The sequence below is a fragment of the Scyliorhinus torazame genome, chromosome 6 (assembly GCF_047496885.1).
Source record: "Scyliorhinus torazame isolate Kashiwa2021f chromosome 6, sScyTor2.1, whole genome shotgun sequence".
NCBI classification, from domain to species: domain Eukaryota; kingdom Metazoa; phylum Chordata; class Chondrichthyes; order Carcharhiniformes; family Scyliorhinidae; genus Scyliorhinus; species Scyliorhinus torazame.
In genome coordinates this window covers 115407877-115424163 of record NC_092712.1, presented here as the reverse complement: position 1 = coordinate 115424163, position 16287 = coordinate 115407877, and the positions used below count along the sequence as shown (strand labels likewise).

At 48.8% G+C, this 16287-nt stretch overlaps 1 protein-coding gene across 1 annotated transcript in view; it reads right to left on the bottom strand.

The window, feature by feature from the left end:
* Nucleotides 1-279: 279 nt before the first annotated feature.
* The window catches only part of cmtm7 (CKLF-like MARVEL transmembrane domain containing 7), a 38885-nt gene continuing 22877 nt past the window's right edge, over nt 280-16287 (bottom strand). The window contains exons 3-5 of the mRNA XM_072508709.1: nt 10162-10260; nt 4679-4760; nt 280-1277 (exon numbers count right to left, since the gene is read on the bottom strand). Of these exons, the coding sequence (XP_072364810.1) occupies nt 1264-1277; nt 4679-4760; nt 10162-10260 (195 nt within the window). The 3' untranslated portion in view covers nt 280-1263. The remainder of the gene's footprint in view (nt 1278-4678; nt 4761-10161; nt 10261-16287) is intronic.

The window sequence follows — 16287 nt, the reverse complement described above, 5'->3', positions numbered from 1 at the left end:
ACCAAAGAAACAATTTTATTTTTACATGGCCATTGGTGGAAGGGGATTCAATAGTAACATTCAGGAAAGAGAATTGGATAAATACCTGAAGAGAAAATACATTTGCAGGGCTAGGGAGAAAGCAGGGGACGTGGGATTGATTAGGTAGCTCGACCAAATATTCACGCTTAAGCACGGTGGGCTAGATGGCCCCCTGTGTACTGTTGTGTGTCTATGAATTCAGAAAAGGCTTCTCACAATTGAGGGGAGTGGATAACAACAAACAAACAAGCAAAATGGTGTCTCTCAAAAAGTCTTTATTTTTTTCTCCAATCAATTATTTTAAAAAAGGCTAATTTTATGTAATTTTATACATTTAGTTGAATTAAATTTGGTCACAATTCACATTTATAAATATAAGCAACAAATTCAAATTACATGGATATAAAATACCCAGTACAAAAATCCACATCATCATGAGCAGTGAAAACAGTATCAGCATAGTAATAGGTATATTAACCTAAAGTAATTGTTCAGATCAGATTTGCAAACACTTTCACATCCCTTGATTCACTGCATCAAATGAACAAGTGATCAGATGGGAATGACTGGCAAGAATATATAGAATATATATATTAATATAATAAATATATTTAGTATATATATTATATATATTTATCTACACAAACAATATGCACCAGATAAATATGTAAGGGCAATACAATACTGATACTTTCATATAATATAATGCACAAAACATACACACACATTTGTAACAGTATTAAGGCCACTTAGGCAGGTTTCCTGCTCAGAACAAAATATCTGGTTAAACTGACAGAACTATGATAAGAGTAAAATGGTATTCTTGAATTCAGATTTTATTGGCAACCGTATAAATTTTATTTATTTGAAAGTGTAAAGTTTATGCTGTAAATAGCTATAAGGATTGCTTGAATTCCACACATCTTATAGAATATGCTGCACCTGTGATGCAAATACTATGTGGTAATGCTGATGCACTGAAAGGAAGGATTGTCTCATCAAAGCCTTTATATAAAAAATTCAGTCAGTTGGTCAACCTCTTTGGTACCGTTGCTAGAAAGCTATTTTTTTAAAACATAAAAATATTTAAATTCTTTGACAAATGACAATATGAAATACCAAGTCCTTGCATACATACAATTATTACAAAAAGTGTATCTTCAGATTCTAAAAGTCAGGCAGATGAAACATTGGACATTATACAAATCCAATGTTGCTTCTTCAACTTCAGACACTGATCAGTTATACAGAAACTGCTGTAAAGAAACAAAAATAATTCACTTTAAATCTATCTTCATCAAGAGGCCTAGAAGCTGCACTATTCTTAAAGGAATAAACTTCAAGTTCTTCATTTTTGAGTATTCATAAATCAATACAGCCTAGTTAACTCACAGCCTATTTTTGGATCGTCATGAATGTTGCTCCTGAATGGGCTGCTTGGAGATGTACACATGGCCAATTGACTCTCCTTCCATTACGTTGGGGTGTCTTTTCTCATCATTCCCCCTGCACACCTACGACCCTGCAATCCCTCACCCCACAGAAAGTCAAATGGTTCTGTCTTTTCTAAAGTTCAGGTTGTTTCAAGTCTCCTCTGAAATAGCTGTAAATGAATGGACTTGAGAAAGGGAAGTATTGTTTGCCAAATCTGTTCATTTTCTGAGGTTGCAACCTCAGATTGGAGGGAGCCTGTGGGTGCACTTGGATTTTCAATAGAGATTACTGCACGGCATGTGGCATAGTGGTTAGCACTGTTGCCTCGCAGCACCAGAGACCCAGTTCATTTCAGACCATGGGTGACAGTGTGGAGTTTGCACTTTCTCCCAGTGTCTGCATGGTTTCCTCTGGGTGCTCCGGTTTCCTCCCACAGTCCAAAGTTGTGCAGGTTAGGTGGATGGCAGTGCTAAATTGCTCCTTAGTATCCAAAGGTTAGGTGGGGTTATAGGGATAGGGCGGGGCCTAGGTAGAGTGCTCTTTCGGAGGGTCGGTGTAGAATTGATGGGCCAAACAGCCTCTTTCAGCAATGTAGAGATTGTATGATCCTGTGAAAATTAGGGCTGATGGAAAAAGGATAGTATATTAACATGGATTGAGGATTGGTTAACAAACAAAAAACTGAGTAGGAATAAATGTACTGTTTTTGGGTTGGAGGCCTTAACCAGTTGGGTATCAGAAGGACCAGAGGTGGGCTTCAGCTATTTACAATTTATATCAATAACTTAGAACATAGAACATTACAGCGCAGTACAGGCCCTTCGGCCCTCAATGTTGCGCCGACCTGTGATAGATGATAAGACTTCCGGTGGTGACCATGGTCGCACACAGGGCAGCTCCGGCTTGAAGATGTTGTAGTTTGACATTTTTTATCCATTATCCTGGTAGTTTCCGCAGAAATGTGGAGTGGAAGATCCCCCCTGAATTGGCATGTCTACTGGCTATCAGACCAGGCAGAAGACAGTGAAAGACTTGGCCAAAGGAGTTGGAGATGAGCTGTGGCGCAGCACCAAATGTGAAATTGGCAGAGGATGAGGTGGAGAGGTGAGTTGTCATAGGTGGGGAAAGTCTCAGATGGAGCAATTAATGAGCTTCATCAAGGAGAAATTTCGACAGCAGAGGAAGGAGATGCACAGTAAATTGATCAACGGCGATTGAGGGAGCAGTGGCACCGCTTCACAGATCGCTGGACCGGATGGCAAAGTGCCTCAAAGCGCAAGGGGCGACAATCCAGGAGGTGGAAAGGGTGGTGTCTGACCAGAGTGGCCGGATTGGGACTTTGGAGGCAGAGGTCGGGTTCCTGGGGATCTGTGCAAAGTCACTGTGGTCAAAGATGGAGGAGCAGGGGAACAGATCCAGACAACAGAATTTGCAGGTTGTGGGTCTGCCGGAGGGTGTGGGGGGGAACGAGCACCACAAAGTACGTTTTGAGGATGTTGGCCAGGTTGGTGGTGCTGGATAAGGCCCCAGAGGTGGACCAAGTCCATTGGTCCTCGAGGCAGAAGCCGAGGGCAGGGGAGCCATTGTGTCGGTAATGGCACAGAAGCACATGTTTTTGGACGGGAAGATGCTGAGGTGGGCCAGAGCAAAGCGAGTCATGGGACGGTAATCAATCGGATTTAGCAGGACACTGGCGCGAAAATGGGGAAGCGGAGTGCATGTTTCAGTAAGGCCATGGTGTTGTACAGATTCGGTTAGGGCTGTTGAATCCAGCCAGACTTTGGGTAACGCATGATGGCCAGGACACTGGAGGAACTGTGTTACTTTACTTACAAGGGATCAAGAGTTGGGGGAGAACTGAGGGGTGTACGGGATGGAGGAGTTTTAAGTCCGCAAAAACTGGGAGTTACTGTTGTTTTGTGTTGCCGGGGTGGGGTGTGTCCAGTATCCGGGGGGGGTTATTTGTGAATTTTGGTGCTTTTTCATGTTGGGGTGAGTTTGATGGGGCCCTTTGGGTAGTGTAAATGGTTTGGTCATTATTCAAGGGTGTTGGGGACTGGTTCCACAGGCTATGATAGGGCTGGCTGGGGGAGGGGCAGGTGTGCAAGTGGGCCTTCGGGGAGGAGATGCCACGCTAGCAAGCAATGTTAGTGAACGGAAGTGTAGTGGAGGAGGATGTCCCAAGGGATGGCCAGGAGCGGGTCAGAGTGGGACGAGGCAGAATTGAAGGGGGACGATGGCAAATGGTAGAGGGGGGTGGAGGCACAAGCCACAAGAGTTGTAACATGGAATGTCCGTGGACCAAATGGACCGGTCAAGAGGTCCCGAGGTCAGATGAGTGTGAGTGGTGTGGGCAGGGGCCAGAGAATCACATGCACATGTTTTGGGGTTGTGAAAAATTGGGAAGATTCTAGGCGGGACTGTTTGCGGTCTTAGCCAAGATAGCGGAGTAGGAGGTGGACCCTTTGGTGGCGATATTTGGGGTTTCAAAGAAGCCGGAGCTCATGGGAGAGGAGGAAGGCCGAAGTCATGGCCTTTGCCTCTCTGATTGCACGGCGGCGAATTTTGCTGGAGTGGCGGCGGTCGGCATCACCATCGGGGGTAGCAGATTGGTTGGGTGACCTGTATGATTTTCGGCAGTTAGAGAAGATAAAGTATGAGTTAAGGGGCTCAGCAGGGAAGTTTGGGAAAAGGTGGGGGATGTTTGTGACCGTGTTTGAGGAGCTGCTCCACGCAGGTGTGTGTGTGTGTGTGTGGGGGGGCGGGGGGGTGAAAAAGCAGAAAATTTGTTGGGAAGTATGTTTCCCGGGGTGTTTATTTGCTGTAAACTACTTTGATACAAGCTTGTAATAAAATGCATTCAAAAAAAAAAGAGGTCCTGAGGTTTGGACACCTGAGGGGTTTCAGAGTGTAGGTGATTTTCTTGTAGGAGATGCATCTCGGGGTGAAGTATCAGGTGGGACAAGTATTTCCCTCAGAGTTTGATCCAAAGTCGAAGGGGGTGGCTATTTTGTTGAGCAAGAAACGGGATTTGTGGGGGCTAGAGAAGTGAGGGGGGGGGGCTTTGATTTTTTTGGGGGGGCAGACGTGTGACAGTCTCCATGTTGTAGCAACCTGCCAACACTTCAGAATGAGTGGGGGGAAATGAATGCAAGGACTATGACGTCAGGAGAGAAAAAGGGAAAGAATAGCTTTCAGTTTCCTAAATGCGAAAGTTCCTTACTTGCTGCTTCAGGGACACACCAAACTTTGTAGGACAGCCAGGCACCGATCCCATATAGAATTGTTGATGCAAAGCCGAAAAACTACAAAACAGAACAGTGAGGTTAGGGGATTTCTGCGGAAATAAAAAGTAGGCAATTATTCTATAATCATGCATCCTCCTTTCTCCCAGTTAATCAAGTGTGTGACGAGTTAACTGAACTCAAACAGCAGATTGCAAGAGATATGGGCCGGGATTCTCCAAAATCCCGGCCAAGTGTTGCATGCCGGCGTCAAGGGCCTCCTGGCCCAGCGATTCAGTGGGCCACACGGCGCCAGCAATGCGCCGGAGTGCTGCGTGCTACTGCCGCGCGAGTCCACGCATGCGCGTGGTGGCCATGTCCCCGCCGGCGCATGCGCAACATGGTGGAGCCACACAGCGGGCCTGCACGGAAGGAGGTAGGCCCCCTCCATATTACGCGCTCCCGCTGACCGGTAGCACCCGATCGCGGGCCCGGCCATCGTGCAGGGGCCCTCGCCCGGAGTCTGATCCCCCCCCTCCCACCCCTCCACCAGGACAGCCACCGCGGCGACAGGTCCGAGCTCCCGCCGGGTGATACCAGGTTGGAACCACGCTGACGGAACTCGGCGGGTCAACAGCGGAGAAATACCGCGGGGGCTGTCGACCGCGCGCACGCGAGACTGCCGCCGATTCTCCGGTCGCTGGAGAATCGCGTCCCGGCGTCGGAGCGGCGTGGCAGGAATTTCCGGCGACACCGCCGATTCTCCATCCCGGCGCGGGCTCGGAGAACCCCGGCCATGATAATTAGCCTCAACGGTCTTCGGTTTGTGGGGGAGGGTGGTGGAAAAAAGTAGCAGCTTCCTCCTCGTAATTACTATTCTTTTTTTTAAATAAACATTTTATTGAGGTATTTCTTTGGCATTGTAACAGCAGCAAAATCAACAATGTACATAACAAGGAAAATATTAACGTAGTGCAAATACCGCCTCCCTCTCCCACAGGTCCCACCATTACTTACCCCCCTAATGTACTCTAGCCAAACCCCCCCCCTTCTGACGATTAATTCTCTGCGAAGAAGTCGACGAATGGGTGCCACCTCCGGGCGAACCCTAGCAGAGACCCCCTCATGGTGAACTTAATTTTCTCCAGGCAGAGGAAGCCAGCCATGTCCGATAGCCAGGTCTCCGATTTTGGGGGCTTCGAGTCCCTCCATGCTAGTAATATCAGTCTCCGGGCTACCAGGGAAGCAATGGCCAGAACATCTGCCTCTTTCTCCTCCTGGATTCCCGGATCCTGCGACATCCCAAAAATCGCCACCTCTGGACTCATTGTCACCCTTGTATTTAATACCTTGGACATGGCGTTGGCAAACCCCTGGCAAAATCCCCTCAGTTTTGGGCATGCCCAGAACAAGTCGATATGATTCGCTGGCTCCCCCACATACTTCGCACACCTGTCCTCCATCCCAAAAAATCTGCTCATCTGGGCCACTGTCATGTGAGCCCGGTGAATGACCTTAAATTGGATCAGGCTGAGCCTGGCGCATGTTGCAGTCGTGTTGACCCTACCCAACACGTCCGCCCAGAGGCCAACTCTATCTCTCCCCCCAGCTCCTTGCCCACTTTTGCTTCAGCTCCTCGGTCTGCGTCTCCTCCGAACCCATAAGCTCTTTATATATGTCCGAGACTCTCCCCTCTCCTATCCATCCTCTAGAAACCACCCAATCCTGAATCCCCCTTAGCGCCAGGAGTGGGAAGGTTGGTACCTGCCTCCGCAGAAAGTCCCGTACCTGTAAATATCGGAATTCATTTTCCCCCGCCAATGCAAACCTCTCCAGTGCCCTCATACTCGGGAAGCTTCCTTCTATAAACAAGTCCCCCATCCTCTCAATCCCCGCTCTCCGCAAAATTCGGAACTCCCCGACCATCCTCCCCGGGGCAAACCGGTGATTATCGCAGATTGAGCACCATACCGATGCCGCCTCTACTCCCACGTCTCCTCCACTGCCCCCAGACTCTCAGGGCCGCTACCACCAGTGGACTGGTGGAGTATCGCTCCGGCGGGAACGGCAGAGGCGCTGTTACCAGCGTCCCCAGACTTGTGCCCTTACAAGAAGCCGCCTCGATGTGCACCCACGCCGGCTCCCCCCCCCCCCCCACCAGCCACCTCCTCACCATGGCTATATTAGCTGCCCAGTAATAATTGCTGAAATTCGGCAGCGCCAGCCCACCACACACCCCCACTCTGCTCGAGCATTGCCCTCTTCACTCGCAGGGACTTGCCCCCCACACAAAGTCCAAAATAATTTTATTGATCCGCTTAAAAAAGGAGCGCGGGATGAAGATGGGGAGGCATTGGAAAATGAATAGGAACCTCGGGAGAACTGTCATTTTTACCGATTGAACTCTGCCTGCCAGATACAACGGAGCGCGGAAATCCTTCGGCATCTGTTCCACCAGCCGGGCCAAGTTCAATTTATGTAACCTGTCACTTGGATACCCTGGTACCTAAAACTGTCCCCTACCACTCTGAACGGCAGTTCCCCCAGTCGCTTTCCTGTCCCGCTCACCTGGACCACAAACATCTCGCCCTTCCCCATATTGAGCTTATACCCCGAAAACCGGTCGAATTCCCATAATTTCATCCATCCCCTCCATTGGGTCTGAGACATACAACAGTAGGTCATCTGCATACAGCAAGACCCTGTGCTCTACCCCCGCCGATCAACCATCCCCTTGCTTGGGCCCACCTCGAGCCACTGCGCTGCACCTCCTCCGGCCCGCCCCACATCAGCCCCCACCCCCGACCTCCTCAGTGTCCCTCCACCAAAGTCCCTTCCCTGTCAGCAGAACCCATCCCCACCCCTAGCAACACTACTCTAAAACCTAACCCAACTAGCAAACTAAACGTATACCCCCCTCCCCCCTACTGTGCTTCCGTGAGCTAGCTCACCCAGGAGCTTGGTGGCCCCCGGCGCCAAGAAGTCTCCCACCTATTGTTCCCTTGCTCCCCTCCCCCGCTCATACAAACAAATGCCCTCATCTAACAATCCCCAAACAAACACCCAACAGCAACAAAACACAAAAACAAAAGCACCATCCACCGAAACTCAAACAGGCACGTCTCCACCTCACAAAAGTGCACATCCATAAAAACAAAAGGGACATTGCCAACATCTACCGAGAGAAAAAAAAAATTGTCTTTTATTCCCCCCCCCCCCACACACTTTTTCCCCTTAAACAGAGACCCACAAACAGACACGAAACACTAAGGGAAGGCATAACCAATTTTTTTTTTTAAATAGGAAAACAAAACCCAAAAAACCAAGGGGGGAAAAAAAGGAACAGAAAAAAGGGGCCCAATATAGGCCAACACTTTGTCTCAAAGTCCGAAAGTTCTCAGACCCCCACCAGTCCTTTTCTTTTAGCAAAGTCCAGCGCCTCACCTGGCGACTCAAAATAGTGGTGCTGGTCCTGGTGTGTGACCCAAAGACGCGCCGGATACAGCAGACCGAACTTCACCTACTTCTTAAAGAAAATAGACTTGACTTGGTTAAAGCCTGCCCTCTTCCTCGCCACCTGCACGCTCAGGTCCTGGTACACCCGCAGCATGCTGTTGTCCCACTTACAACTCCGCGTTCGCTTGGCCCACCGAAGAATGCATTCCTTGTCCAGGAACCTATGGAATCTCACCACCATTGCCCTCGGAGGGTCCTCCGCTCTCGGCTTCCTAGCAAGCGCTCGGTACGCCCTGTCCACCTCCAACGGTGGGGGGAATGCCCCCTCCCCCAGCAGCTTTTCGAACATACCCGCTACGTATGCCCCAGCGTCTGCTCCCTCAGCCCCCTCTGGGAGCCCAACAATTCTTAAGTTCTGCCAGCGGGACCTATTCTCAAGGTCCTCCACCTTCTCCTGGAGCCTTTTCTGCTGCTCTCAAAGCATCCCCACCTCTAGCTCCACCACTGTTTGATGCTCCTCCTGTTCAGACAGCGCCTTCTCAACCTTCTGAATCGCCCGATGCTGGGCATCCAATCTGCTCTCTAGCCGATCAATTGATTCTTTAATCGGGTCCGAACATTCCCGCTTCTGCTTGCCAAAACCATCCTGGATGGCCTGCATCACCGGGTCTGTTGGTCGCTGTGCTGCCAACCTAAGGGTCCGATCCTCGGCCATACTGTCTCCCGCTGTAGCTTCAACACAGCTTGTGGCTAACTTATTGTTTCTGCCCTTTCGTGCACTTCTGGTCCTTTTCTCCATACACCAATACGTGGAACCAGTGCCCAATTGCCTCAGCCTTCGAATTTGCCGTTTAAAACCAGAAAAAAGTCTGGGGGAAAGGTCCAAAAGCCCGACCAGAGCGAGAGCCACCAAATGTGCGACTTACTCCTTCATAGCTGCCACCGGAAGTCTTCATAATTACTATTCAACAACATCTCTGTAATGGAATCTGCACGGACAGTATCTGGTTTAGCTATGACGCCCCATTATCAAATCTCCTGCCAACACTCACTGTCAGGTTTCAAACAAGAACTATGGCTATTTGTGCAAGCTAGCAATAGTGCACAGTACCACTAAAGCAATGTCTCAGACAAGAAACAAAATTTCCCAGAGGGTGATGCCATTGCTAGTAGGAAATAATAAATACAACTGCAGTAAAATAAAACAATTTTGAAACTGAATAAAGTTGAAGTTCGCAAGGTATTTTGTATGAAATGTTGGACTTCAACCTGGTGACTATTCTTACAGTGCTAAGTGTGCAGATCAAGCTTCAGTGTAAAGAATTTACAGCACACCACTTCACAGCTTCTACTTCATTTGATAGAGCCCATCACAACCCCTAACTAACTCAACCAGGACATCCTCCAATAGTGACTCATAACGAAGTTTAGTCTGTGTAAATAAAACTTCAAATGTTTGCTAAACCTCTGCTAGCAGTCTTCTAATTTACACTACTTTCTGACAGAAGACAACATGTGCTTTACAAGTTCCAAGATACGGGGCTCGATTTAATATGCAAAGAAGAGTCCGCCTTGGACGCATATAGCAGGGTGTTTCTCGGCACCTGCATCGGGGGTGTCCAGGTACCCACCCTCCCCCAGCCCAACTATCCGGGGGCCTCCAATGGCCTGGGAGATTCTCTCTCCCTCCCCCCCCCCCCCCACCCCAAGGTGCCGTTACGTCTGTGGCATATTTATGTGGACCAGTGCTAAACAGGATCCTGATGAGGTCTCCCAGTCGAGGCCATTACTTCCCGGGCCTCGGGAGAATCAGGCGTAGACATATTTAAGTGAGCTGGACCTGCCCCGCAAGGGAGAGATCCAGATCGCGACATCGAGAAACTTCACGAGGTATTCCAAGCATTGCAAATCGCATACGGCCACTCGCGAGATTTAACGGCCTTGTCGCATCACCAAGTCAGACGCAATCAGGCCATTTGGTCGCGCCGAAGATCTAAAAGGAATTTTAAACAAAAGTAATTCTTACCACCCCGGCTGCCAATCCAGCATGACCATCAGTCTTAGTCGCTCCAACAATTGAAGCAATCAATAGCAGAATTGTAGCAACAACATAGTGAAGGAATTCCTGTATTAAAAGCACACAACATTGTGAATATAACATTAATCTAAACTGGTGACGTTACATTGAGTCTGCATTATTTTGTTATGTCAAACACTTTACACCAATGCAGTAATAATTGTTTATTAAATAAAAACACAACTTTAATGGAGGGGAGATTAAAATAATCCAAAAGTACTTCAGAATCCCAGTGCAGAAGAGGCCATTCGGCACAATCAAGTCTGCACTGACTCGTGAAAAAATGCAAAGTTACAATTCAACAATTTGGGTCTCAAGGATACTTTGTGAAGTAGGAAATGGCCCAAACTCTCCAATGCCAGAAATTTAAAATACGTACAGAATTACATAATTTTATCCTTACAGCACACTTTCAAAAAATTTGCAGGAGAGGCAAACTACCATTTCATTTTGATACCAATGATTTACAGCCAAATATTAAGTTGCAGTTTCGGAGTACTTCGCAAAAATCAGGGAGAATAGGGTTGGCCGACAGCGAGAAAATTATTGTAGCAAAATCTGACATATAATGGGTTATGTCACAAGACTTGTAATCCAGAGGCCTTTGCTAATGGCAAAGTTCAAATCCCTTCACAGTAACTGGGGAATTTAAATGTAGTTAATTAAATAAAAGTGGAATTAAAGAAGTTGATATCGGTGCCACTGACTATGAAACTTAGTAGATTGTCATGAAGATCCATGCGATTCACTAATTTACTGTATGGAAGGAAACCTGCTGTTCTTACCCAATTTCCAAATTGAGAGTGTCTAGCCACCTCCCCTTGGTTCACTGAACCCCCACCGTTAACATGGATTGGAAATGGAATTGGACCAGCCATACAAATACGACGACTGCAAAAGCAGGTCAAAGGCTGGGAATTCTGCAACAAGTAACTCACATCCTGACTATCCCAAACTACCCGCCATTTACAATGTACAATCAGAAATGTGATGGAATTTTAATCTATATATGTGGCACAGTAGCACAGTGGCTAGCACTGTTGCTTCACAGCGCCACGGTCCCAGGTTCGATTCCCGCTCAGGTCACTGTCTGTGTGTCCTCCCGGAGTCTGTGTGGGTTTCCTCCCACAAGTCCCGAAAGACGTGCTTGATAGGTGAATTGGACTTTACAAATTCTCTCTGTGCACCCGAACAGGCGCCGGAACTTCACAGTAACTTCTTTGCAGTGTTAATGTAAGCCTACTTGTGACAATAAGATTATTACTATTATTATGCTTTCTTTTCATTCAAGCATAGGAGTAGGATTTTAATTGTCAAACATGGGTGCAAATTTACTAAGAAATTAGTGCAATTTATGCACCAGGTTTTATGGATAGCTTCTCAGACATCATTTTCAAGCTGGGGTTTCCAGCGGTTACTGTAAATTGGTTGGATTGGCTGACGAATGACTGCTGAGACATTGGTATGTTTTTTTTTTTTAAATTTAGAGAGGGGGCTTAACGGGCCGATAAAGAGGGCACGAGTACTCGCACACCTTAAGAAACTTAAAGCAGATGTGGTCATGTTACAGGAAACGCACCTGAAACTGATAGATCAGGTTAGGTTGCGCAAAGGATGGGTAGGGCAGGTGTTCCATTCGGGGCTGGATGCGAAAAACAGGGGGGTGGCTATATTAGTGGGGAAGCGGGTAATGTTCGAGGCAAAGACTATAGTGGCGGATAACGGGGGCAGATACGTGATGGTGAGTGGCAAACTACAGGGGGAGACGGTGGTGTTGGTAAACGTGTATGCCCCGAATTGGGACGATGCCAATTTTATGAGGCGAATGCTAGGACGCATCCCAGACCTAGAGACCGGAAAGCTGATAATGGGGGGAGACTTTAACACGGTGTTGGAACCAAGGCTGGATAGGTCGAAGTCCAGGACTGGTAGGAGGCCGGCAGCAGCCAAGGTGCTTAAGGATTTTATGGAGCAGATGGGAGGGGTGGACCCGTGGAGATTCAGTAGACCTAGGAGTAAGGAGTTCTCGTTTTTCTCCTATGTCCATAAAGTCTATTCACGCATAGACTTTTTTGTGTTGGGTAGGGCATTGATCCCGAGGGTGAGGGGAACGGAATATACGGCTATAGCCATTTCGGATCATGCCCCACACTGGGTAGACTTGGAGATAGGGGAGGAAACAAGAGGGCGTCCACCCTGGAGAATGGATATGGGACTAATGGCGGATGAGGGGGTGTGCTTAAGGGTGAGGGGATGCATTGAAAAGTACTTGGAACTCAATGACAATGGGGAGGTTCAGGTGGGAGTGGTCTGGGAGGCGTTGAAGGCGGTGGTTAGGGGGGAGCTGATATCAATAAGGACACATAAAGGGAAGCAGGAGAGTAAGGAACGGGAGCGGTTGTTGCAAGAACTTTTGAGGGTGGACAGACAGTATGCGGAAGCACCGGAGGAGGGACTGTATAGGGAAAGGCAAAGGCTGCATGTGGAATTTGACTTGCTGACCACAGGCACTGCAGAGGCACAATGGAGGAAGGCGCAGGGTGTACAGTATGAATATGGAGAGAAGGCGAGCAGATTGCTGGCACACCAATTGAGGAAAAGGGGAGCAGCGAAGGAAATAGGGGGGGTGAGAGACGAAGATGGAGAGACGGAGCGGGGAGCGGAGAGAGTGAATGAAGTGTTTAAGACATTTTATAAAAAATTGTATGAAGCTCAACCCCCGGATGGGAGGGAGAGAATGATGGAGTTTTTGGATCGGCTGGAAATTCCCAAGGTGGAAGAGCAGGAAAGGATGGGATTGGGAGCACAGATCACGGTAGAAGAAGTGGTGAAAGGAATTAGGAACATGCAGACGGGAAAGGCCCCGGGACCGGACGGATTCCCAGTTGAATTTTACAGAAAATATTTGGACTTGCTCGCCCCGCTACTGACGAGGACCTTCAACGAGGCAAAGGAAAGGGGACAACTGCCCCCGACTATGTCAGAAGCAACGATATCGCTTCTTTTAAAGAAGGAAAAGGATCCGCTACAATGCGGGTCCTACAGACCAATCTCCCTCCTCAATGTAGATGCCAAGGTCTTGGCCAAGGTAATGGCAATGAGAATAGAGGAATGTGTCCCGGGGGTGGTTCATGAGGACCAAACTGGGTTTGTGAAGGGGAGACAGCTGAACACGAACATACGGAGGTTGTTAGGGGTAATGATGATGGCCCCACCAGAGGGTGAAACGGAGATAGTAGTGGCGATGGATGCCGAGAAAGCATTTGATAGAGTGGAGTGGGATTATCTGTGGGAGGTGTTGAGGAGATTTGGGTTCGGAGAGGGGTATGTTAGATGGGTGCAGCTGTTGTATAGGGCCCCAGTGGCGAGTGTGGTCACGAATGGACGGGGATCGGCATATTTTCGGCTCCATAGAGGGACAAGGCAGGGATGTCCTCTGTCCCCATTACTGTTTGCACTGGCGATTGAGCCCCTGGCGATAGCGCTGAGAGGTTCCAAGGGATGGAGGGGAATACTTAGGGGAGGAGAAGAACACCGGGTATCTTTATATGCAGATGATCTGTTACTATATGTGGCGGATCCAGCGGAGGGGATGCCAGAAATAATGCGGATACTTGGGGAGTTTGGGGATTTTTCAGGGTATAAATTGAACATGGGAAAGAGTGAGCTGTTTGTGGTGCATCCAGGGGAGCAGAGTAGAGAAATAGAAGACCTACCGTTGAGGAAGGTAACAAGAGACTTTCGTTACCTGGGGATCCAGATAGCTAAGAATTGGGGCACATTGCACAGGCTAAATTTGACGCGGTTGGTGGAACAGATGGAGGAAGATTTCAAGAGTTGGGACATGGTAGCATTGTCAATGGCAGGGAGGGTGCAGGCAGTTAAGATGGTGGTCCTCCCGAGATTCCTTTTTGTGTTTCAGTGTCTCCCGGTGGTGATCACGAAGGCTTTTTTCAAAAGGATAGAAAAGAGTATTATGGGTTTTGTTTGGGCCGGGAAGACTCCGAGAGTGAGGAAGGGATTCTTACAGCGTAGTAGGGATAGGGGGGGGCTGGCACTACCGAGCCTAAGTGAGTATTATTGGGCCGCTAATATTTCAATGGTGAGTAAGTGGATGGGAGAGGAGGAAGGAGCGGCGTGGAAGAGATTAGAGAGGGCGTCCTGTAGGGGGACCAAGCCTGCAGGCTATGGTGACAGCCCCATTGCCGTTCTCACCAAGGAACTATACCACGAGTCCGGTGGTGGTAGCTACACTGAAGATTTGGGGACAGTGGAGACGACATAGGGGAAAGACCGGAGCACTGGGGGGGTCCCCGATAAGAAACAACCATAGGTTTGCCCCGGGGGGAATGGATGGGGGATATGGAATGTGGCAAAGAGCAGGTATAACGCAATTGAAAGATCTATTTGTGGATGGGAAGTTTGCGAGTCTGGAGCGCTGACGAGAAATATGGGTTGCCCCAAGGGAATGCATTCAGGTACATGCAATTGAGGGCTTTTGCGAGGCAGCAGGTGAGGGAATTCCCGCAGCTCCCGACACAAGAGGTGCAGGACAGAGTCATCTCAAAGAAATGGGTGGGGGACGGTAAGGTGTCGGATATATATAGGGAAATGAGAGACGAAGGGGAGACTATGATGGACGAACTAAAAGGGAAATGGGAAGAAGAGCTAGGGGAGGAGATTGAGGAGAGGATGTGGGCAGATGCCCTAAACAGGGTAAACTCGTCGTCCTCGTGCGCCAGGCTAAGCCTGATTCAGTTTAAGGTATTACACAGGGCACATATGACTGGAACACGGCTCAGTAAATTTTTTGGGGTGGAGGATAGGTGTGCGAGGTGCTCGAGAAGCCCAGCGAATCATACCCATATGTTTTGGTCATGCCCGGCACTACAGGGGTTTTGGATGGGGGTGACAAAGGTGCTTTCGAAAGTAGTAGGAGTCCGGGTCGAACCAAGCTGGGGGGTTGGCTATATTTGGGGTTGCACAAGAGCGGGAGTGCAGGAGGCGAAAGAGGCCGATGTTTTGGCCTTTGCGTCCCTAGTAGCCCGGCACAGAATATTGCTAATGTGGAAAGAAGCCAAGCCCCCGGGGTGGAGACCTGGATAAATGATATGGCGGGGTTCATAAAGTTAGAGCGGATTAAGTTCGTCCTAAGGGGGTCGGCTCAAGGGTTTACTAGGCGGTGGCAACCGTTCGTCGAATATCTTGCGGAAAGATAGATAGGGGAGAACAAAGAAGGCAGCAGCAGCAGCCCAGGACTTGGGGGGTGGGGGGGGTGTGTGCCTGAGACAAGGCAGTTGCCAATTAGGGCTAGTTTTTATTTTTTTATTTTTTTTGTTATTTAATATTTATTTATTTGTTGTTGTTTCCTTTTGTTCTTGTTTAAATAAAAAAGGTCATTATTATCTGTATTGTTATAATGTTGTGTAAAGGATGCACAATGTACTGTGTTGGTTGACCAAAAATTTTCAATAAAATATTATTTAAAAAGAAAAAAAAAAATTTAGAGTACCCAATTATTTTTTCCAATTAAGGGGCAATTTAGCGTGGCCAATCCACCTACTCTGCACATCTTTTTTGGGTTGTGGGAGCAAAACCCACGCAGACACGGGGAGAATGTGCAAACTCCACAGCCGGGATTCGAACCCGGGTCCTCAGCGCCGTAAGCAACAATGCTGACCACTATGGCCCCCCCCCCCCCACACCCCCCCCCCCCCCCACCCCACCCCCCCCCCCCCCACCACCCCCCCCCCCCCCACCACCCCCCCCCACCCCCCCCACCCCCCCCCCCCCCCACCCCCACCCCCCACCCCACCCCCCCCACCCCACCCCCCCCCACCCCCCCCCCCCCACCACCCCCCCCCCCCCCCACCACCCCCCCCACCCCCCACCCACCCCCACCCCCCACCCCCCACCCAAATTGATATGTTTAATCAATATACACAGATATACATGACTAGGTGCAACTCTGCCTAAGCGAGAAGCATTCTCCTTCTTGACTTTTAAAAAAAATTTAGATTACACAATTATTATTTTTTTCCAATTAAGGGGCAATTTAGCATGGCCAATCCACCT